Genomic DNA, 22925 nt, shown 5'->3' with positions numbered 1-22925 from the left:
CTCCGTGGCGTGTGCCGCGAAGCACACTGGCCGCGCGATGTCGACGTCGAGCACGTAGAGCCGGCTTGGGCTCCGATGAATTTTGGCAAGCATGCGGCGCTCCTCGTCGCGGATCCGCATCACTCCTCCCTCGCCGAGCACCTAGAACCCCACCTCGTCGAGCTGGCCGACACTTATGATGTTCGTGGTGAGGCAGGGGATGAAGTAGGTGTTGGCGAGGGTGCGGTGCTCCCCGTTCTTGCAGGCGAAGAGGATGATGCCACGGCCCTAGATCTTAACGACAGAGCCGTCACCGAAGCGGACCGTGCCGACGATGCCGGTGTCGAGGTCGGAGAAGGAGCCACGAGATCCAGTCATGTGGTTTGTAGCCCCGATGTCCAGGACCCAGCGCTTCGGGTCCCGATCCTCCGTCAAGTCGAAGGCGGCGAACACTTTTGCCTCCACGAGCTCGACCTGGTGCGGTGTTGGGCGTCATCAGCGGCGTCATCGGTGTTGTGGGTGACAATGTTGCGCAGTGGAGTGTTGGGGAGCGGCAGCGGCGCTTGGGGAGGAAGAGGCAAAGTGGGCGACTCGCCCTCGCTCACGGCCCCGTAGGCGAACATGAGTGTGGGCTCATCATCTTGGGCCACATGGGCCTGTTTCTCCGTCTTGAGCTTGCCGCGGCAGTGCTGGGCCCAGTGGCCTTTCTTGCCACATCGCTTGCACACGTCGTCTGGGCCGACGCGACCTGAGCTCGGTCCGCCACGCCCATCGGAGTTGTTGCCGCCGCGACCACGCGGCTTCCCACGGCGCTTGCCCCGGCCACCGGAGCTCGAGCTTCCACGACCGGAGTCTTGCTTCTTGTACCTCTCCAGCCACTGCTCCTCCGTGAGGAGCAGCTTGCCACCGGCAGCTTGGGGTGGCGTGGGTTCGACGTCGTCCGCCGCCTTTAGCCTACCGGTGACCTCCTCGATCGAGAGCTGCGAGATGTCGAGTAGGGTCTCGATGGAGATGACAAGTTGCTTATACCTGGGACAGACGATGCACAGGTACTTCGCCACGACCTTGGTGTCCGGCTCAGGATCGCCTAGTGATGCCAACCGCTGGACAATGCCCGTCAGGCGGAGCGCGAAGTCCTCGATCGCTTCTCCGTCGCGCGGAGGTTCTGCGTCGTCGCCTTCCACACGCGATCGTCGCCGATGAGGAGCATCTTGATGGCCTCCCAGGCTTCCTTGGCGGTTGCCTTGGTCACAAGCGCGGGCACCATCTCCGCCGGGACGGTGCTGCAGATCACGTCGAGCGCGTTGTGGTCGTCGTCGAAATCAACATCATCGTACTCGACGGCGTCTCAGAGGTGACGCACCTGCATCTTCAGCTTCATGCGGAGTGACCACTCGCTGTAGTTCGTCCTTGTCAGCTGCGGCCAGTTGCCGGAGCTGCTTCCCTCCCGGATGATGCGCTCGATCGCCATCTCCCGCGGACGGCGTGCATCCCGGGAGCGCGAGCGAAGCGCGTGCGTGATCGGCGTCGCGGAGAACGGCTCGGAGAGGGCGTGCGTGTCGGCGTCTTGTTGCTGGAGCCGCTGCCCCTCTCCTTCTCGGTGCCCGGCGGGGTACGGCCTCGGGGTCGCGGTGGTGAAACCATGGCCGCCGCGAATCCCGATCACCCTAGCTCCGATGCCAATTGTTAGGCCCGACGCAGCGATGAACGCCGCCGGCGAACACTGGAACACGCCAGAGAACAGAGAACAACTCACGCACACACACGAACAAGAACGCGATGAACACGAGTACACACAGAGCATTTGGTGCTGCCCAAAAACCGCAGCGTTTTCTGATCTTCGTTTCTCATTTTTATTGGGCAATACAAAGAGCAAAGCTCTGGGTGGCTGGCCGCACACCACGCTCACGACGCGTCCATCCCCACGTCCGCGATGTTCATCCAGAACCAATCGCCCAGGTACGTGCGCGAGCTATTCTCGTTGCCACTTCCTCCTATGTGCACGGCGACCATAAATTAGTGCTCGTGCGCATGCAGAACTAAAAGGAAAACATGCAGTCCTATCTATTTACAGTGCAAAGCTTAACTAACACACATTAAGGGTGTTAGAGAACTTAATTCCTACCCTTTTGTACACACATATAATAAGTTTCAGTACATGTGCAACGACCTAGAAGTCATGTCTATATATTTATGAAAAGATGTAAAATAAGTTACAACTAACAATCTGAAAGATTTTGGGCATATGTTAAGGTAATCTGGTACAGAGTGGGCCACAGAAAATTTTACCATCAGATTAGGAATTCTTTCATTCTCCCAAACCCTGTTCGGAATTCAGAAATGTTGCATGCACGCACCTCGCCATGGAAGCAAAGCAAGCCCCGCCGGTACACTGGACTTGCAGTGTAATGTAATACATACATCACCCGATGGTCACGCAGTGTCGCCGTCGCCATCAAGAAAACCATTACATATTTTTTTTCCAGTATTTAATTAGGGAGTAATGCACACGTTCCCATGTCGGGTGAGAAAGAAGAGATCACATGGAAATCAATGGAGCATAACAAAAACAGTAAAAGTAATGCACACGTTCCCATGTCGGGTGAGAAAGAAGAGATCACATGGAAATCAATGGAGCATAACAAAAACAGTAAAAGTACAACGTGAAAGACTCGTCCAACACCCATACAATGCAAAGGTCATATCAGTGGACTGGAGTACTGACAACCGCCAGTGTCAGCTTATTAGACTATCTCCAACGGAGCTGACCCATATTTCACCGTATGGGTCACGCACAGGAAAAGAAAGCCGCACCCAAAAAATCCCGAACTCCAACAGCGAACGCAAAAAGAAGATGAAGCCGCCGGAGCTCGCGAAGACGAAACCAAGGAAGCCGCAAAGCACCGGAACGGGCGCGCCCGGGCGAGCTCGGGCCCGGCAGGCCGCCGCGGGCGAGCTCGGCCCCAGCCGGCCGCCGCAGGCGCGGGCGCGGGCGCGCGCGGGCAAGCTCGGCCCTGGTCGGCGCGGGCGCGCGGAGCGGGCGAGGACGGAGAGGGCGCGGGGGAGCTCCGCCCCGGCCGGCGCGGGCGAGCTCCGCCCCGGCCGCCGAGGGCTCGGGCGCGGGCGCGCGCGGGCAAGCTCGGCCCTGGCCGGCGCGGGCGCGCGGAGCGGGCGAGGACGGAGAGGGCGCGGGGGAGCTCCGCCCCGGCCGGCGCGGGTGCGGGCGAGCTCCGCCACGGCCGCCGCGGGCGAGCTCCGCCACGGCCGGCGCGGGCGCGCGGAGCGGGCGAGGACAAAGAGGGCGTGGGGAGCGGGCGAGGACAGAGAGATTTGCGTAGCTGAGGAATCGTGATGCTTTTTTGCGTATCCTTTCCGCCGGCAGGCAAAATGGGTACTGTGTTTGCGTGTTCCTGATTTCGATACGCAAAACAACTGTGCAACACCTATATTTGGGTTTAGGTCTCTCGTTGGAGACAGTCTTAGCTGTTCTTATATGCATGTGCATGCTCTCCTTGAGTTCAGCAAGTTGCTATCATATATTCATAGGTTCATACCCTCCTTTAGTCCTCCTTTTGGAGTTCTTACTACAAACACATATAGCACACACAGGAAATTCAGAAGGATGGTGTCGCTACTGGAGATTTTCCTTTCTGCGATACTAGGCGACCTAGCCACAAGATCCATAGATTTCTTCATCAGCAGGCGTCCCAAGCCTCCAGCACCGGAGGATCGCCTCCAGAGCGTCCTGCTCCGGGCGCAGGTCATCGTCGACGAGGCCATAGGGCGGCGGCAAATCACGAACCGAGCCATGCTCCAGCAGCTGGACGCGCTGGTTGACGCCGTGCACCGAGGCCACTATGCCCTCGACACCTTCAGATGCCAAACGAGTTGTCTTCACCAAGAGGAGGCGTCATCCAGAAATGGACGGATCATCGTGAATCGTCGCCGGCCTGTGGCTTCTTCTGTTTTCTCCAAAGTAGATTCTGTAAAAGATCTCTGTTTTCCCAGTGCAGCAACCAGTAGAGAGATTTCAGAAGAAATGCAGGAGGTGCTTGACCGTCTGAGCGCCATGATCGTCGATGCCCATGAGCTAGTCCTGTTCTTGGCGAACGACAACAGTCGTGGCATTGACCGCCATCCTTACAGCATGTATCTCCTGCTGGGCAACTGCATGTTTGGTCGCCAGATAGAAGCACAGCTTGTCATCGACTTCCTGTTGTATGCACAGCATTCTGGTGCCGAAGAACCAGCGGTGCTGCCGATCGTCGGTCCCTTCAGGGTCGGCAAGAGCACGATAGTCGCCCATGTCTGCAAGGATGAAAGAGTCCGTGGTCATTTCTCAGAAACCGTGTTCTTGAGCGACCATGACTTTCTATATGATGGGCTAGCAGCTTTCAGAGAAGGATTATGTGCAATGAGACAGCAAGATTGCAGCACGTCAGATTATTCTTCCAACAAAGATGGGGCGACAAGGAGATTGCTTCTTGTTGTGGAGGTAGGTGGGGATCTGGACGAAGATGTGTGGAACAGGCTGTACTCTGCATCTAAACATTGGATGCCCAGAGGTAGCAAGATCATACTTACAAGCCGTTCTGACAAGATCGCAAAGCTTGGAACAACACAGGCCCTAAATCTGAAGCCCCTGTCGCATGAGGCCTACTGGTAATTTCTTCAGGACGCTCGCGTTCGGGAGCGCAGACCCCATGTCACACCCAAGGCAGCTCACCAACCTGGCAATGGAGATTGCAGCGACGTTGAACGGGAGCATGATCATCGCCAACGTATCCGCCCGCATGCTGAGGGACAGCTTCAGCGTCCAATTCTGGAGGAAGTTTGCCGCATTCATGAGGTCGCAGTTCCAGAGACATGTGTCCAAGTTTGGTGAGCACCCATACGACCTGCTGAACCAGAACAAACCAGTATATTTTGGGAGGATACACAGGAGGTCTGAGCAGGTGGTTGCTTACCATCAGTATCATCGGCACTCTTCACAGCAGGATCATCATCAGGTTCCCAAGATCACTTTGCACGATGTGACTTATGGAGACGCAAAGCTTCCTGGGAGATTCGAAGCCCTGGCATGGAAGTCTCCCATACCACCCTATTATAGCTATGTCTATGCTTGTGAGATTCAGGAGCTGAAATCTTCTACAGGAAACAAGAGGAAGCGATCCGCAAAATACGGCGGCGCACTTCCATAGTGTTTGTGATTGTTAGGCTACTATAGTACTAGGAAAAATGAGTGCATTTTCTCATAGGGTATCCCAAGTTATAATGGCATGGGAAAACTGTAAGGTAGAATGTTTAGAAGGGGCATACCAGAGTCAAAATGCTAAATGTACTGCTACCTGTGTCATCATATGTAAATTGTAAGTGATCACTAGCAGATAGCACATAGCAGTTCACATCATCTGATGATGAAGTGTTTGCCAGTGGTTTTAGTCCAGACTCCAGAGAGCATCCTCAGAATCTGTTTTTTTATTTCTTCAAAAGTTGTGTTTACTTTCCGTTTTCAGTTCAACCTACTGGGCATTAATTTCTAAAACAGAGGCTCACGGGTCATGTTTTCTGCCAAACCTGGCTAGGCTGTGATAGGTTTGGCCCAAGCACGAAGACCAGCCTAAGGAGTATATGGTCTTGACCCATAGATAAAAGGCTGACTTTGCCTTTTTGTTCCACAAGCTCAGTGACCTTGACATTGTCCCAGGACCCACTTGTCATCCACTGTCGTCTGTGGACATTTCATAGTTCCTGAAAATCACTTAATAATCCTAAAAATCCATTTTCAGAAATTCTGAGGAATGTTCTCGCTGTGTATTTTCTGAAACTAAATCTTCCAGAAGACCTTTGGGTGCTATGTTCATCCCTCCATTTCAACACTGATTTCGATGATTATTTTTCCTACAAAAAGATGTGCCTCAATTCACGGTCTATGCCTCCCCTCCACTCACCCCCATAAGTTAATAATACTTCAGGGTAATTTGAAACTATGTGCATTCCATTTGATTTCAAGCGACTTTTGGAGCAGATAAAATCAGCATAATCTTTTCCTCAAAAAAAAGGAATATAGTTCTAAAAGTGATATACTCATTCTATATAATCCCAAATCCAATGGACATATATTAGATAACTAAAATGAATTGATTTAACTGTGGATGCTTGATTCTTTTAAAAAAAAATTTTGTCCTTCTGGTTTGTTAAAAAAATATATATATATTCTTATCTTTGCATCAGGAAAGATGATACTAGTAGGATCCTCGAAAGCACTCTATATGGACAAAAGATGGCGGTATATCGAAAGCTCAACTGCTGAGAGAAAAATTCTGCACCATTGATCTAAGAGTTGCATTACAAGCTCCTGTTGTATCATGTGGATTTAAGCACCCGGAAAGGAAGTACAGTAGATAATTTTCAAGAGGTATTAAAAAATCATTTTGATCTACAATGTTTAGTACTATAAGTGAATATGCAAAAACAAGCACCAATAGCTCTAGCAGTTCAGATAAGCCATCATGCTAATTCATAAGAGAAGAGGAGCCTTAACCCATGATCTCAATCATATCACTTGGCTACAGGATTGGTAATACGCTTATACTCTACTATATACCTCATTAAAAAAAATGCAACATAGCTCCTGTAGTGTGTAGAATCTGACAAATCAAATTTAATCCACTGCCTTAACATATTGTTTGGTGAAATGCACATAATCGCCAAACTACACATTAAGGGTGCTAGAGAAAACTTAATGCCTACCCTTCTGTACACAAATATTCCAAGTTTCACTACATGTGCAATGTACTAGAAGTCACAGCTATAAATTTGTGAAAAGATTGTGAAAAGGTACCAAATATTAATCTGAAAGATATTGGGCATAGGCTGGTACAGAGTAGGGCCACAGAAAATTTTACCATCAGAGATTAGGAATTCTTTTATTCTCCCAAACTATGTATAAGTCCCGTGTTGTCAAGAAAAGGATTAACAGTGCCATAGTGGAGAAACATACAATTTTGTTCGCATTCACCAGTTCAGAAAACTTCCTCTGTTCCCAAATACTTGGTAACTCAAACTGGCCAGAATCTTACTGAAGCACTTTCAGAGCCTTATAACTCCTTGTATCTGAGTTATGCATACTGTGGAGATGGGCACATCTCACTGAAACCCCCTTCAGTTCGAGAAAACATCTATATTAACTCTGCAGGCCAACAGACAAAAAATGGAGTTGGAGAATAACTGCCACTCTGCTTGGTAGCATCATCAATTCCAAACATTGATAGCAGGAAAATATTCAACCACTGCAACCAAGCCTAAACATTTCTGGTCCGTTATTCAGTCAGTGGGTCAGTTAAACCATGACAAAATCAGTTGGAACCAAAGTTGGGTTCTCCTGATGCAAAATATAAATCTTGTCTGTCATTCCTTCCTTCCGATAAGCTTCCACCAAGATAGAGTATGTCACAGCATCAGGCTCACACTGTGTATGCTTCATGTGCCTGAAGACCCTCTCCATCTCCATAAGATCATCTGCTCTTGCACATGCACCAAGAATAGCATTGTGGAAAGATGTATTTGCAGGCACATCCAGCCTATCAGCAAGCTTAACCATGCCCACCACCTTATGGAATTGGCCTGCTTTGCTAAACCCAGTTATTAGACAACAGAAGGTCTTTGTATCCGGCTTCATACCCTCAGAGCGCATCTGGTTAAATGTATGCTCCATGTTTTTGGCATCACCCTGCCTCAGCAAAGGCCTCAATCACATTATTGTATGTCGCAGTTGTCCATGGGAAGGCAAGCTTGCGCATGTACTCCATGACTGCAGACATCTTATCGTACATCCGCTTCTTCCCATAGGCACCAATCAGGATGTTCAAAGTGCGAGTCTCTGGTTCGATCCCATAGCTTCTGAATTTCTCGTACCATTTTTCCATCAATTCAACCTTGCCCCTGTTTCCAAACAAGCTTAAGATAATGTTCATGGTCCAGACATCCGGTTTGCAGGCTGTGCTGTCGAGCATGTCGGAGAGCACTCTCTCCATGTCATCCAGCCGTCCAGCCTTTCCGTAGCCACTGAGGACAATATTCTGCGTGACTGTGTTGGGCGCTATAGAGCGCTCAGCCATGTCTTTGTACATAACATCGATGAGGTCGAATCTTGTGGCATCAACACAGGCCTTGATGATGGCGCTGTAGGTGTAGACATCAGGCTGGCACAACGGTGAGCCCTTCATGTCATTGAGGAGCTGGAGCGCCTCGTCCAGTAGGCCGCTGCGGCAGTAGGCCCCAACTAAGGCGGTGTAAAGCTCAGGGGTTGGCTGGCATCCTTGTTGCAACATCTCATCAAAGAGTTGGTGCGCCCGGGCAGGCTTCCCTGATCGGCCAAGCAACACTATGAGCTTCATGTAGGTGCCCTCTTTGGGATGGTAGAACGGCTGCTCCTTGAGCATCTCAAAGACCTGCCAGCACCAATTCGCAATTAGTGTTAGTAACAACATTTGCCACTATTTCCTTTCCTCAAACAAACAATTGAATCTAACTAGCAATTAAGAGGAATTTTGAATTTTTGGAGACGATGGAGCAATGCAACCAAGGGAAATCAGATGTAACCGGTTGTGGTGTTTTACCTGAAGCGCCTCTTGCCAGTTCTTGGAGCTGACGCGGTCGGCGAGGGCCTCGGTGACGGTGCACGCCCACGCCTTGGCGTCCGCGCGGGCGTCCAGCCGCTTCTTGACGTTCTTGAGGGGAGTCCTCGGCGTCCCCGAACCGGGGCCGGCGGCGGTGCCCGGGAACTCGCCGGCCTTCCAATGCCGCTTCCCCTGCGACGGGGCGGGGGCTGGGCGGCCGCCGCCGTCCGTCCCGGGAAACTCCCCGGCCTTCGAATGCCGCTTCCCTTGAGCGGGCAGCCGTCCGCCGCCACCCCTATCGGCAGTAGCGGTCCCCGGGAACTCCCCCGCCTTCCAGTGCCGCTTCCGCTCCGGGAGCTGGGTCCGGGACGACGACTCCGAGGGGCGGCGCTTCTCCTGAGCCGGGGCCGAGCGGCGCCTCTCCTGCGACGGGGCTACGCGGCCGCCGTACCTCCCAGCGGCCAACGGCGCCCCCGGGCCACGCTGGAGAAGTAGACGCGGCGGCGGCGGTGGCGGCGCTCGGGAGTTGGAGAAGAGAGCGGAACCCGTGCAGGGGGAGGCCGTGTAGGCCGGCGGGCCCATGAGGAGGAGTGGCGTGGGTTTAGGAGAGGGAGAGGGGGAGGAGGGCGCGCGGAGAGGAATGGTGGCTTAGCAGGCCGAGCGCCGGAGGCGGGGATGCACAGGGGCTCGTCGAGGCCGCGCCGCGCGCGCCATGGACAGGGTTGCGCGGTTGGGAGGGGGAGTAATCGGAGCTCGGCTTGGACCTCCGCCGCAGCGCCGGGCGCTCTGGTCTCCGTGGAGGTGGAGCTCGCCGAGGAAGAGGGGGTGAAGAGAGATGGTCGGAGGAGGGGATAAGATTCAGGGGACAATGTCACAGGCTTCTGGGCCCTCAAGTCTGTCCTCTTGTTCGTGGACCGTTTATTGGATGCAAAATATTTTTTGAGTTTTAGAAAAAAAAATCTATATATTTTATAAAATATTTTGAGCGTAGAGCATTTGATACGACAAACTATAATCTCTATACTATATAAAAGAGCGAAATAATTGAAAATAGTCTGTCACCTGATATTTCTACTCACCTTAATTTTTATCCTTTAGATTTACTCGAGTCTTTAAATCTAACGCTTCATATCAATTTATCGGTGAGCCACCTACCAATCTGGTGCAGTAAAGTAGCGCCTCCAACCCTAGTTTCATTATTCTGTCCTAATGTCTCGTATTCCCGGTTATCATTGCATTGTACTCTTTATATAAAATAGCCTAGAAGCACAAAGAAATATTGAAAATCACGGGTCTTATTGGAAGGAAGGGCATGACCATGTCATCACAGCATACAGAACGTCAACACATTGGTAGATTTAATTTATTTATGTTTGTTTTTTTAGGTCGGTGGTATGTATAGCAGATAGCACGATCCCACTCCCACCTGGTGTTATCATTACAAGTGTATATAGATGATGCTGATAAGTGTATATAGTCAATTATTTATTATAATTTTTCTTCCATTTATATATATTGAATTTATTTTTGTACGAAGGAACTGTTATCATTGTGCACGGTTAAAACCCACCAAAACAGAGTTTGTCATCTCACTACAGCCCACTTGAGTAATAGATATGTTTCGTGAGCACATTAGAGACCAGACAGATCTTCTATAAATTGAATTCTTTATTTCTTTTTTTCATGCAGGTTGAGTGTTGGATGATTTGTTAATATCATTATTTTAATCTGTAATTGTCTTTTAAAAATATTTATTGCTATACATCCCTACATTACAAATGATCTTTTTTTTCAATAAAAACATGTGCGCGCCGCACATCATATTTACTAGAAACATTATTTTAGTATTCTCACATTGCGTATAATACGTTTTTTTATAGACGTGTGCGCGCTTGTGTAGTGAATGGTGCCTTAACTATCACAGAAAAGGATGAAGGTTTTGCTATCGTGCAATTGAGTCGCTTTAGGTAACCCACATAAACTGATATTTATTTAGTTATTCATTTTTTAGGAAATGCTTCAAATAACTGTTATGTCTTAAAATCTATTATTAGAGAATTTGAATGCTCTAACATTATGGAGAATTTAAGATCTTTCTAAAATTCTCTATAGTTTAATGGTTTGCTGATACGGTTGGCGCAGAAGTTCCTTGAGCTAATGTGCTAAAAGATCCTTCCCTTTCTGTTCTTGTTGTGAAAATATTGTAGAGATTTTTTACATGAAAATATCATCCGACTATGAATATGTGCTTTACAATAATTCAGCTATATTTTCCATCTGCCATAATCTTAGGAGAACTACTTTGTTTACCGTTGTTTTGCACGGGCTTCTTTGCGACAATTTGGATTGCTGTGGTGATGTTCAAGTTCAATGATATGTTGCCTAATCAAACTGCTCTAAAGATTAGTGATTGTTTTGTCAAACTTTTGGTGTATAGTTTTACTAATATTTATGCCGCAAGAATACTGAGAAATGAGAAGCACTTGGTTTGATTGCTAAGATTGCAATGACCATTAGACATACATCCAAGTTTCAAACTAATAAAGAAAATTAGTTTTTCATTAAATGAATTTCTGTACTGATTCGAAGCACAACACTTGGTTGATTACTCAGAATTCTTAGCTACATAGAGATAGTATCATGAGGATCACTTGAATTCTGTCATGCTTTGGGTAGATTGTATCAAATTTATATGACCTACTACTCACCGGCGAGTTTAAGGTGTGTGCAGATTGCTGGAACTATATGCCCTCGACAACATGTGTTGGGTTCATGCTTAATCGAGGTGAGATTTTTTTTTTGGTCCATATTATTGTCTACTTCTCCCTGCGCTTTCTTTTCTTTTGGTAGCATAAAAAGTTGATCTTTCCTCGCTTGCTTACAGGAATTGTACATCGGGATGAATAACTTCCCAAATTGGAGCCGATGGTGATCGACACTCTATTTTCACTTCCCAAATGCTGCTATCATTGCGGTTGCCAAATGCAGGCAACAAAACAAAATTTAGAGGCCTCCAGCTATATGTATGGGCGTGCAAGATCTCCTCGTTAGAAGTTAACTTCAAAGTTACTGTGCAGTTCAATAACCTTTACCTATGCTGAACCACCAAAAATGATTTTTCATTTCTTGTTCAAAATTATGCCTTCGGATCAGGAAATTTTTGTAATAATTTAGGCAAGGAAAACAGTTCTATCATATTAATTTGATGCTATTTTCTTAATACCGTGTATAATTACTTGTTACTTCATATTTTTTTATTTAAGAACAATATGTTTTGTTTCTTTATAAATGATCTTTTTATCTTTGTTGAGTATGATAATTTTTAATAGACACGTGCGCATGTGCATTTCTACTAGTATTACTTAAATTATTGGTTTTTGGAGTTCTAAAAACTCCACTCTATCTTAAAGTCAGTCACTAAAGCATTATTAGGAGAGGCATTTAAATAAAAACCCTCTCTTTTAAGCCACCAACAGTTTTTTTTTTCTACACATTGTGCACTCTCTAAAGAGCCAATTCCGATTTCTATCTTTCGCTAATGAGAAATACGGAATAGAGAATGACATATTTGAAGATGTAATTAAAGAAACTATATTGAAGGATATTTTTTCACTAAAACCTATATTTCTATCAACAAGGAAATAGATAGGCTCTTGAGTTGCTCTAAAGCTTTTTTTGCAACTAAAGCTTTTTTTAAAAAAAAAGCTATGGTCTTGCACGTTTATAACTCTATATTTTTTAAAAATTATACTCTCTTCATTCTAAATTATAAGTCGCTTTAATTTTTTTAGATGTATAACTTTTATTACATAATATCTAGACATAGCGTATATCTAGATGATAGCAAAACAATGTACCTAAAAAAATCTAAAAACAACTTATAATTTAGGATGGATGGAGTAGTTTTTTAATGCAATAGCATCCAAATAGAGGCTGAATTGTGACTCAAACCTTACGTGTAGTAACTATCTGAAAAATTATATGCCACCGAATTTGTGTTTGATATCAAACACATTTTGCTTTACTTCTTCTGTCTAAGAATGAGAATCATATTTTGACGAGAGAAAGTTATACGAAGTTGATTTTGACCATTTATTTTTCTTGTAATATATTGTCAATTGCTAAAACAGAGACACTTAGAACACAAAACTTTTGATGCACATTTTAGACTAATAAACTTGAATATAATTTTAGACTTTCCCTTTCAAAATACAATTATGATTCCTGGATAGAGAGAGTATGGATAGGCGTTGCTACGGTCAAAGATAAATCAATCCATATATTTAGTTCCATATATAGAAACACTGGTAGAGAACAGAGCTTTACTCCCGGTGAGGAACCCCCTCTAGTCCCGGTTTCCCACCCGGGAGCAAACATCCGGGACTAAAGGGGGTCCTTTAGTCCCGGGTCAGGAACCGGGACTAAAGGAGGACCTTTAGTCCCGGTGGGTAACACCAACCGGGACTAAAGGTGCCTCCTGACATGCCACGATGGCCGGCACCTTTAGTCCCGGTTGGTAATACGAACCGAGACTAAAGGTTTTTTTCTTTTTTATTTTTTTGTTTTCTTTTCAAAATAGGTTTTTGAAGTCGTATTGTACGCTGCTAATTATATATTTATACGCGTGTATAGTATGTTTCGGTTCAAGCACAATGAACGTATTAAATCACACAATTCAAGCATAGAAATATATATATATATATATATATATATATATATATATATATATATATATATATATATATATATATATATATATATATATATATATATATATATATGCATGCATGCATCATATATATATTTACATGCATGCATGCATATGTGTATTTTACATTATATTATTTCATGTGCATATATTACAAAAGATTGCATTACAGTTGTTGTGACATAACAAGTTTCCTCTCATCCTCTAGCTTGGCTTCAATGGCAGTGTTGGGTCGAAGTAGAACTCGCCCTTGGAATCGATGACCTGCTCATTAAAAAATCCGGCTATAGACTCTTGAATTGCTTTGATTTGGTCTTGCCGTATGACCTTTTCCTCCAACCATCGAGTCTACAGGTTTGAATTAAAGGAAAATAAATTAATATATGTACATATATATATGTATATATATATATATATATATATATATATATATATATATATATATATATATATAAAGACATAGTAACACAATCAATAATAATAATTAAATGAATATATAGTGTATTTTTAACGTACTTTGAGTCTCTCTGTACGAGTTCTTTGGGAGAGCACCTTGATAAACTTGCAAACATAGTAACCACAGTAGTTGTTCCCCTGTTCCTGCCTCAGACACCACTTTACGAGAAAAAGATTTGTCATCCAATCTGGTGATCCGGTGAAAGCTATATGTTTAATTAATAAAGATGATGCGATTCAGGGGACTTACTTTCAAAGGGATTACATTCAGTGGCGCTTTGCATTTTTCCATGTGTTGCTTCTCAACAAAGGTTTTCCAAACACTGCCCAATAAAAAATTTGTCACGTCATCAGATATAGTTAATCATCATGTTTGTGTGTATATATAGTTGCTAGAGATCCCGAAATTACCTCTGGATAATATCTATCATATCTTGGTAATCTTGTTGTGGTTTTCTCATCGAGTCATAGATTATCAAGTGACTTTTCACCAGATCGATGTCCATCAATATCCAGTGATTGCTGCATGTGTTTATAAGATATAACGCATAACACTCATTAATTAACTAGAATCAACATATGAGCCATTAAGGATGATCGACATAATTAATACTCACTTGAAGTTATAGGGAAAGAGTATATCCTTCTTGTGGCGTTGGTTCACTAAGAAGTTCATGAGGTTACTCTCTGACTTAGACTTCCAATTAGTCTTTGGAGTAATTGGGTCTTTGAATACTATATGGGGATCAACAAAACCAATTTCATTGCAGCCTTCCTTTCTGAGCTCTGTTATTGTAAATCTACATATATATATATAGTACTTGTTAGGATAATTTATATGCATATACACACATATGATGAGTTTAATAATAGATCGAAAGAATTATTACTTACAGGCAATAGCCACAGCCCGGGAGTAGACTTTTACTCCCGGTTGGATCCACAAACCGGGAGTAAAAGTATACCTTTAGTCCCGGTTGGTGGCTCCAACCGGGACTAAAGGTCCCTGCCACCTCTGTCTGGCGCAGTAGCCGTTGGGCAGGGACCTTTAGTCCTGGTTGGAGCCTCCAACCGGGACTAAAGGTATTTCTAGTCCCGGGGGCAAAAAATTCCGGGACTAGAGCCCATTTTGGCCGAGGATCAAAGGTCTATTCTCTACTAGTGAAAGCATACATGATACAAACGATCTGCACTGAAAAGACAACTCCAATAATATGTTGGTTGCATACAAACATGCCCCAAATAGCAAAGCCAAAATTTGAGACGGTGAAATCTTAGCCACCAAATCGTGGCCCTCATTTAGGCCACCCAAATGAACTAGCGCAGAACCAAATGATATTATAATGCATATTTTGGGTACCTTGCACATATTTTTCCACAAACCAAACACAGACAACAAGCAGCGGCTACTCTAGCTCTTGCCCCTCTCCAGTAATAAACTATGTAATACTCCGTATAATGCATTAAGTCACATTATAGTAAGTGTTGTGCCCCACTTATTTTGCACAGAACCAGGAATTGCAAATAGATCATAGAAAAAAAAACATTTTTTCGCAAAAGAAAATAGATATAAAACATTAAGCATATAACAGAAAACAGTCTATGAATGGTTTTTCATGTCATCTTGCAGCAAAGGGAAGAGAACAGCCGTAAGAACATAAGAACCAGATTCGGCCATTCATGGAGAAGTGATGTGTTTTGTTTCCTCAGTGGATCTTGAAGCCCTGCAGCTATTTGCTCCATCTCAACCGTCTTTGATTTCCATGTTCAAACTGTCATCGAAAAGACAACACGATGAGGGGAAAAAGGACCATTTTTCTATAATGAAAAATCTAAGTGGAATCAAACTTTTTATTAAAACAACGCAACATGCACACACTCCAAAGTGTCCTAACATATTTGTGACCATAATTTACACTGCAAACAATTGGCATACGTACCATATAAAGAACAAGAGCCTGAGCCCGCTCGTCTATATATAGAACAAGAGCCTGAGCCCGCTCGTCCCTCAAACTTTGGGCAACCTTCAATAATTGCATGTATGTTTGCAGTTGCGTTTGGTCCACCAATTGATATAAGCTGTGGACAATGATGAAACTCCAATCTCTGAAGTGATTTGAGATTACTCCACAGATGGCCAGGAACGGACACTATGCATTCACAGTAATAAATCTCCAGTGACTTGAAGGAGGTGAGGTTCTCCAGGCAACTGGGAAACCAGGCGGAGAAATCCCCACAATTCCATAATCTGAGCTTTTTGAGGGAGGGTGGTAACAACATTCCACTTTGCCAGTTGAGACTTTCACACATTAAAATGTCCAAAACCTTAAGAAAGCCTCCCAATCTTTTAGTTGGCAGGCACAACAAGCCACACGATAGAATAGAAATTCGTTCAATGGCAGGGAGATTTAGGTGGTCATCAATAATTTTAAGCTTATCACAGAAGCTAATGGTTAGGTCAGTGAGTAACAGGAACTTTCCCATACTGCTTCTGGCCCCGCCATGGGAAAGGTCAGTGGATATGGGTTCTGAATCTCTAATAATTGTCAGAGAACGACAAACACTGACCTTGAGCTCCTGCAGTAATGGAAGATTCCACATTTGCAGTTCAATGGATTCTAGAGGGTAGTTTGATAAATGCAAGATGGTGAGAGAACTACACTCAATCTTCTATCCAAGATTCCCGGAGTCTTCCAGATACAGCTTCTTTAGGGATGGAGCAAACAGGGGTCGTGATTTGATCTTTGGACAATGGGACACACTCAATACTTCAAGCAAACGTAAATCTCCAAACCTCTCAGTTGGTACCAATTCTAAACTTCTGCAATCGAAAATTATTAGTTTCTTGATGATAGGCAAATAAGCTGGTAGTAGAAATTGTTCAAGGTTTGATAAGTTTCTGCAATCTGTAATTTTTACAACAGTCAAGGACAAGAAAGTGTTATCAATGGCTCTGCTTCTGGCCTCACCATGTAAAATGTCAGAGGATATAGGTTCTGAATCTCTAATAACTGTCAGAGAGGGACAAGAACTAATCTCTAGCTCCTGCAGTAATGGAAGATTCCACATTTGCAGTTCGATGGATTCTAGAGGGCAGTTTGATAAATGCAAGATGGTGAGAAAACTACACACAATATTGTATCCAAGATCCCCAGAGTCTTCCAGATACAGCTTCTTTAGGGATGGAGCAAACAGGTGTCGTGATTTGATCTTTGGACAATGGGACACACTCAATACTTCAAGGAAACGAAAATATCCAAACCTATCTGTTGGTACCGATTCTAAGTTTCTGCAATTGAAAATTTTTATTTTCATGATGATAGGCATATAACACTCAATGTTTTAAATCTCCGGCTAAGCCTCTTAGCTGCTGACCTTCTCAACAGCTAAGCGCAGATATAGCCGGATATAGCTGCAGCTAAGCCATTTAGCTGTTTTTTCAAAAAAAAATGAGAAAAAAACACATGATCTTGGCATAACTTGATAATCGATACTAAATCAGATCACCAACTGCAGACAAAACCAGAAGATTCACATCAGTGTAGAAGAAAGCCTAGCTCTGACATTTTTAACACATTTTACATGCTTACAATTCAGCACCACCCTCATCAGGCAACAATGCATTAGACTTGCTACAAATGTAAAAATGTCCTGGTTTGGTGATCAATTAAGCCATCCGCAGCAACTACAATAACTAGCATTTCCAGTGGACCAAACTAGCAGTTCAGATAGCAGCAACTGATCAGGACTAGGATAAATTCAGAAGTAGCATTCAAGCAGTAAGCAACAAAGGCCACTGATATGATACAAACATATTCCTCATGTGAAGCACAAGGGAAAATTACTGATTGAAAAAAAAGATTCAAGTAAGCATGACATTGGTATAACTTCATAACCATTACTGATTGAAAGGAGTACATTACAACAGGCTGCACTGGGCCATTTAAAACTAACAGACAAGGCAATAACCAGTTGATACTTGATAGTTGATACATAACCAGTTGAATAAAGCTAACAGTACAACACAAAAGGTCATCAAGAGTTCTAGTCTCACTAATCACTTAATCATACAAGGCAATATTGCAATCAGACAGTAGATACTAAATTACTAATACGAGGCAATATTGCAATCTTCATTTCTTCTAGTCTCACTAATCAGACTCAGAGACATAGGGAGAGGAAGACTTATCAGAGTCAGTAGTCTGCATTAGAGTACCATCAGCACAATCTTCTGAATCGGATGATGGAGCTTCAGGCTGCACTGGGCCATTTCTCATCAAAGACTGCAGGCTCCTGACTTTCCTCTTCTTAGGGTGCACAGGCCTTTTCCTTTTAGCTTGTGGCTGTGCTTGTTGTGGTGTGTGCTTATGTGATTCTTGTGTACATTGTTGTTGTTCCATTTCACTTGGCAAAGGCGTAATACCAGTAATGAATTCATTATCATCATCTGCCACAACATCATCTACTTCTTTCTCCAAAGGATCTCTATCCTTCTTCTCTCTCTTATTCCTTAACTTAGAATTAAATTTAACAAATACAAGATCTCTCATCCTTTCATGAAGTAGCCTATTGCGCTTCTTTGTATGAACCTACGAGTCAAGTAGTGAAGACAAGGCTGCAGGTCAGATTTAAATTCCATGAACAAACCTTAAAATTCAAAAAAGATAGCATGCACACAAAGATGCATGTCATAATTTTCTTTTTACCTGTTCAAATACTGACCAGTTCCTCTCACAAGCTGAGGAGCTGCAGGTCAGACTCAGAATCCTTGCTGCCAATTTTCTAAGATTTGGTGTGCTTGTGCCATGGTGCAGCCACCATTTTGCTGCATAAACATTAAACAAGTTAGAATTTGAACAGCCACCATCTTTGTAATGTTTGGAGTGGCAAGGTTGTGGGGGTGCTGCCGACTGTGGGGTGGAGGATACCTCATGTAGCAGCTAGAGTTAAGTGCTTTCTATGTACAGATAATTAAAGCTATTGAGGTGCAAATGTGCAATGGCTTTAAGCCTATTGCTTGCAGTCACCTAACTGTAAATAAGTAGTCTACCAAATACATGTACAGACAATGGGACTATAGGGACACCAAACTATTAGAAGAATCAGACTCAAGATTTTTTTCTAGTCTACCAAAAATGGTATCCCACAAGCAACACTATTGAACAGAATGTGGCAAAGCATTTTCAAAATGATGGCTGAGCATGAATAGGAGGTGAAGCGATTCAGCAACCTCACCTGGATTGAAATTCTTGTTCTTTCGCTGCCTTGTGGCAATTTCACTTCCAAAACTCCCTTGCTGATTTTGATACAGGTCGAGTTCTTCAATTATCTTGTCTTGGGTTTCTTCATCACCAGCCACCATCTTTGTAATACAGGAAATCACACCTGCTGCAAATGATCCATCTTTCACAATCTCTGACTTATTTGGGTAATAGTAGTAGGGGTTCAAATAGTACCCAGCTAGGTGTAGTGGAGTCTTGAGCTTGTTGTCCCATCTTCTATCAATGATATCCCAGACTTCTTTGAAGCGGCTCTCATCATTATCAAACCTCTGAGAAATTTCTTTCTTCGCCTCCAACATTAATCCATGGAAGAATCCCATTGATGGTACATCGCTGTCCATTCTTCTCAACACATTAGCCAATGGCTCAAAGTAATTAACTGCAATGTCAACATTTTTCCAGAAGGCTTCAGATCTGATCACTTTGTTGGCTTTCTTCCCCTTGGCCTGCTTCAAGTAACCCAGTTCCTCCATCTCATCTGATTTAAATAGTCTTGTCAACTCTTTTTTGTTGTCCAGCAAGCTTTTTAGATTCAAGTAAGCAGTGGCAAATCGTGTAACCCCAGAGCGAACCAAGTCTTTCTTAAGAAACTTCCTCATCAAATCCAACACCCTAGTATGAGCATACAAGAAAACAGTCACTTGCCTTGCATTAGCAATGGTCTCATCAACTGGTCCAAGCTTACCAATATCCTCTAGCATGAGATCCAAGCAATGAGCAGCACATCCATTCCAAAATATTGAAGATCTTTTTGCTGTCAATAGACTTGCTGCACTAGTATTGACGCTAGCATTATCAGTCACCACTTGGACAACATGTTCTTCCCCTATCTCTTCTATGTACCTATCCACAAGTTCAAATATATATTTGCCATCTTTCCTGTCACCCGAGCATTCCACTGAATCTAAGAAGAGTACCCCATGAGCACTATGCACAACTAAATTCATCACTCCCCTACCCTTCCTATCTGTCCATGCATCTGTCATGATAGAACAACCTGTGACCTCCCATGATTCCTTATGCTCCTTGAATCCATCCATCACCTTTTCCTTCCTTTTCTGCAAGAACGGTCCACTCATCTCATAGGGACTAGGCCCTTTCAGTTTTCTACCAAATTGACCAATGGCCTCTAACATATGATCAAAGCTAGGAAGGGTGACTGTGTTGTGTGGAATGCTAGCTTCATAGAACCACTGACATATGTACTCACAAGTTCTATCCCTCCTCTCTTCTCTTTTCTGAGTTGTCAATGCTGTTTGAACCTTTTTGCTTAGATTAATTCCTCTCTGTGTCATACTAGCAGATTCTTCTATAGAAGGAGGCTTGTAGTACTTGTCAATAGTTTGACCACCTGCTACAGATCTAGAGCTACTAGATCCTCTTGTCGCCTTTGGCTTCACCACAAGAGCATAATTGCCATGATCTGAACCTTCACTGCCACTTTCACAATCTGAGTTTTCTATGTTAACTTCAGCTCTGTCCATTTCCTTTTCTTTGTTTTTCTGTTCTTTTTCACTAGTCTTCTTCGTAAGCAAATCAAATATCTCTTGCTGCACTGGAGCTGGAACTTTTCCACACTTAGTAGTATTGAAACCTTTAATTCCTGCAAGATGGTACTTAATTCTTGTAATTCCACCACTGCAGAGCTTGTCACAATACTTGCACCGTAGGTGATGTTTCTTGGTTATGTCTGGGCAGAAACAGTGAGCCCATGCAGGGTCATCTGAGTTGATACCAGGTTGTTTTGGTCCAGCTTCTACTGAGACAGAGGCAGCACTAGACGGGTTACCTATACAAAGAGCAAACTAAGCCACATTAAACTGGACTAGTGGCAGAGGCAGCACTAGACTAAGGTATTCTAAATTTCTAATACTGAGCCTTCATTATAGATATGCTCATAGTTATCTCAAATAACATGCTGGTAATAAATTGCTGACTGTTGACACCATATCATTATAGATATGCTCATAGTTATCTCAAATAACATGCTGTGAAGCATTCATGATACAATTATTGTCATTTATTTACATACTTGTGAATGGTTGTGCGATAACCATTTTTTGAATCAACTTCCCAGTGTTACTGCCTGTGCTTAACATGGATAATTTCTGCATCTTTTGGTTACCAACAAAAGGTGGCTAATGTATTCAAAGTTTCAAACTGGTTCGTGGGTGACTGGCTCAAGTGGCTATACATGAGATCTCGCTATACATGGATGTCACTCAGAAACTGGAAGCTAAAGACTACTCAAAACTGCAAGAAGCAGTTATTATCAATTACCACCTAGGCCAAACAAGCACGGGAGGCAAGTATATGAAATATTGAAATTAGAGGTAACAAATATTGACAGCTTGTTTACATATAGTGAGATCTGCGAGACTGCGACATACAAGCAAAAAAAAAGAGAGGAGGTTGTGAGCACTGACCAGATTGTTGTGCCATGCCGTCGCCGTTGGTGCTCTACTGCTACTTCAGTGCTTCTGAGACGAGGAGCACCCAGCTGCCACTTGGATCTCCGGCTGGCCGCGCCGCTTGAAGCTCTGGCTAGCTGCGCCGCTTGGGGGGGTGCTAGCTTGAAGTTGGACCTCCGGCTGGCCGCGCCGCTTGGGGGCCCCTCGCCGGCGCGCCGCAGCCGCCGCCGCCGAATCAGAAGGAGGGGGGGAATAGCTTGAAGTAGGGCCTTCGGCTAGCCACGCCGCTTGGGGGGCCCTCGTCGGTGCGCCTCCGCCGCCGCCGCCGAAGCAGAAGCCGCCTCCGCCGCCGCCTCCTTTTCTGCGGTAGAGAGAGTGAGAGACCGAGAGAGACGGGTCACGAGCGTGGGAGTGAGCTAGGGTTGCTGGGTTACGGTGGGGGTGGGGGAAAATTGGGCTAGGTGGCCAGCCGGAGGCCCAACTCATTTTCTGGCCCGCGAAATTTTTGGCTGCCGCTAAAAGAAGATCAGTTTAGCGGCAATCTCCGTAGATCTCCGGCTATTAGCGGTTTTCGTTTCTTAGCGCAAAAAATTAGTTATCTTAGCTTCTACGTTGTGCAGCAGCTATCTCCGGCTATAGCTTCAGCTATAGCCGGAGATTTAAAACTTTGATAACACTACTAGGAATATTCACTTCTATGACGAAAATTTTAATGACGGATCCGAAACCGTCATAGAAGATCGTTTTTTATGATGAATATTTCCATTTCGTCATAGATCAGTCGCGACGATCCTGCAACCCTCCTTTTCTATGACAAAATCAGGCATCGTCACAAAAAACATCACAGAAGAGCGCAGGTTTTCGTCACAGATCACTCGCGCGACTCATCTGTGATGATCTCCTTTAAAACTGTGACGAACAGGGATTCGTCATTGAGCTAATTACACATCTATGACGAACAATATTCGATCTGTAACAAACGGCTTCGTCATAAATCTCCACACGGTACTTTCTCCATCCGACGTGTACCTGTGGGACCTGCAGTTACTCATCCGTGACGCTTGTAATTCGTCATAAAAGTCTCTGCTCGATCCTTTCTCCATGCGACGTGTACCTGTGGGACCCATCATCCATCCGACGTGTACCTGTGGGACCTGCAGTTACTCATCTGTGACGCTTGCAATTCGTCATAAAAGTCTCCGCTCGGTCCTTTCTTCGTCCGATGTGTACCTGCGGGACCCTTCAGCGTCCGACCTGTGGAACCCAACAGCCTACGTGTCACGTGTACCTGTGGGACCGTTCCCCATCTCCATCCGACCTATGGGACCCAACGGCTTGATGCGAGCTGTACTAAACTATCCCCTAGTTAAGAGGAGGTGGACAAAAAAGTAGGATAAAATCTTGGCTCTTTAATATTATTAGGTGCACATAGTTAGCCAAACTTAAGATACTTTAACTTAGTCCTGAG

At 44.5% G+C, this 22925-nt stretch overlaps 3 protein-coding genes and 2 pseudogenes across 3 annotated transcripts; 1 reads left to right on the top strand and 4 right to left on the bottom strand.

Annotated features, from left to right (window-relative positions):
- Nucleotides 1-267: 267 nt before the first annotated feature.
- LOC136543065 (uncharacterized) lies at nt 268-1783 on the bottom strand. Its single transcript, XM_066535628.1, has 3 exons — nt 1343-1783; nt 504-1262; nt 268-453 (listed from the first exon to the last, which is right to left on the bottom strand). Exons 1-3 carry the CDS (start codon nt 1781-1783, stop codon nt 268-270), a joined length of 1386 nt encoding a protein of 461 aa, XP_066391725.1.
- A 1715-nt stretch (nt 1784-3498) lies between these two features.
- Nucleotides 3499-5180, top strand: LOC136541304 (disease resistance protein RGA2-like; annotated as a pseudogene).
- Nucleotides 5181-5198: 18 nt separating this feature from the next.
- On the bottom strand, nt 5199-9480 carry LOC136541303 (pentatricopeptide repeat-containing protein At3g06430, chloroplastic-like; annotated as a pseudogene).
- Nucleotides 9481-17910: 8430 nt separating this feature from the next.
- Nucleotides 17911-19387, bottom strand: LOC136541301 (uncharacterized). Its single transcript, XM_066533127.1, has 3 exons — nt 19000-19387; nt 18471-18589; nt 17911-18353 (listed from the first exon to the last, which is right to left on the bottom strand). Exons 1-3 carry the CDS (start codon nt 19385-19387, stop codon nt 17916-17918), a joined length of 945 nt encoding a protein of 314 aa, XP_066389224.1. The 3' UTR covers nt 17911-17915.
- A 5-nt stretch (nt 19388-19392) lies between these two features.
- LOC136543064 (uncharacterized) lies at nt 19393-20182 on the bottom strand. Its single transcript, XM_066535627.1, has 2 exons — nt 19469-20182; nt 19393-19425 (listed from the first exon to the last, which is right to left on the bottom strand). The coding sequence occupies exons 1-2, from the start codon at nt 20180-20182 to the stop codon at nt 19393-19395; spliced, it is 747 nt and encodes a 248-aa protein (XP_066391724.1).
- Nucleotides 20183-22925: the final 2743 nt, after the last annotated feature.

Source organism: Miscanthus floridulus, chromosome 3, assembly GCF_019320115.1.
Source record: "Miscanthus floridulus cultivar M001 chromosome 3, ASM1932011v1, whole genome shotgun sequence".
NCBI classification, from domain to species: domain Eukaryota; kingdom Viridiplantae; phylum Streptophyta; class Magnoliopsida; order Poales; family Poaceae; genus Miscanthus; species Miscanthus floridulus.
The sequence above is the reverse complement of the archived record's forward strand: the minus strand, read 5'-3'. Positions and strand labels throughout refer to the sequence as shown.

Coding starts and splice junctions, on each gene's coding strand:
- LOC136541301 (XM_066533127.1), bottom strand. CDS start 19,387: ATGGACAGCGATGTACCATCAATGGGATTCTTCCATGGATTAATGTTG. Junction 18,590..18,999: donor GAACAAGAATTTCAATCCAG/GTGAGGTTGCTG, acceptor ATGTTTATGCAG/CAAAATGGTGGCTGCACCAT. Junction 18,354..18,470: donor ACTGGTCAGTATTTGAACAG/GTAAAAAGAAAA, acceptor CTTGACTCGTAG/GTTCATACAAAGAAGCGCAA.
- LOC136543064 (XM_066535627.1), bottom strand. CDS start 20,182: ATGTTAGAGGCCATTGGTCAATTTGGTAGAAAACTGAAAGGGCCTAGT. Junction 19,426..19,468: donor AGGGGAAGAAAGCCAACAAA/GTGATCAGATCT, acceptor TTGACATTGCAG/TTAATTACTTTGAGCCATTG.
- LOC136543065 (XM_066535628.1), bottom strand. CDS start 1,783: ATGCTCTGTGTGTACTCGTGTTCATCGCGTTCTTGTTCGTGTGTGTGC. Junction 1,263..1,342: donor GCATGAAGCTGAAGATGCAG/GTGCGTCACCTC, acceptor CGTGATCTGCAG/CACCGTCCCGGCGGAGATGG. Junction 454..503: donor ACACTCCACTGCGCAACATT/GTCACCCACAAC, acceptor ACACCGCACCAG/GTCGAGCTCGTGGAGGCAAA.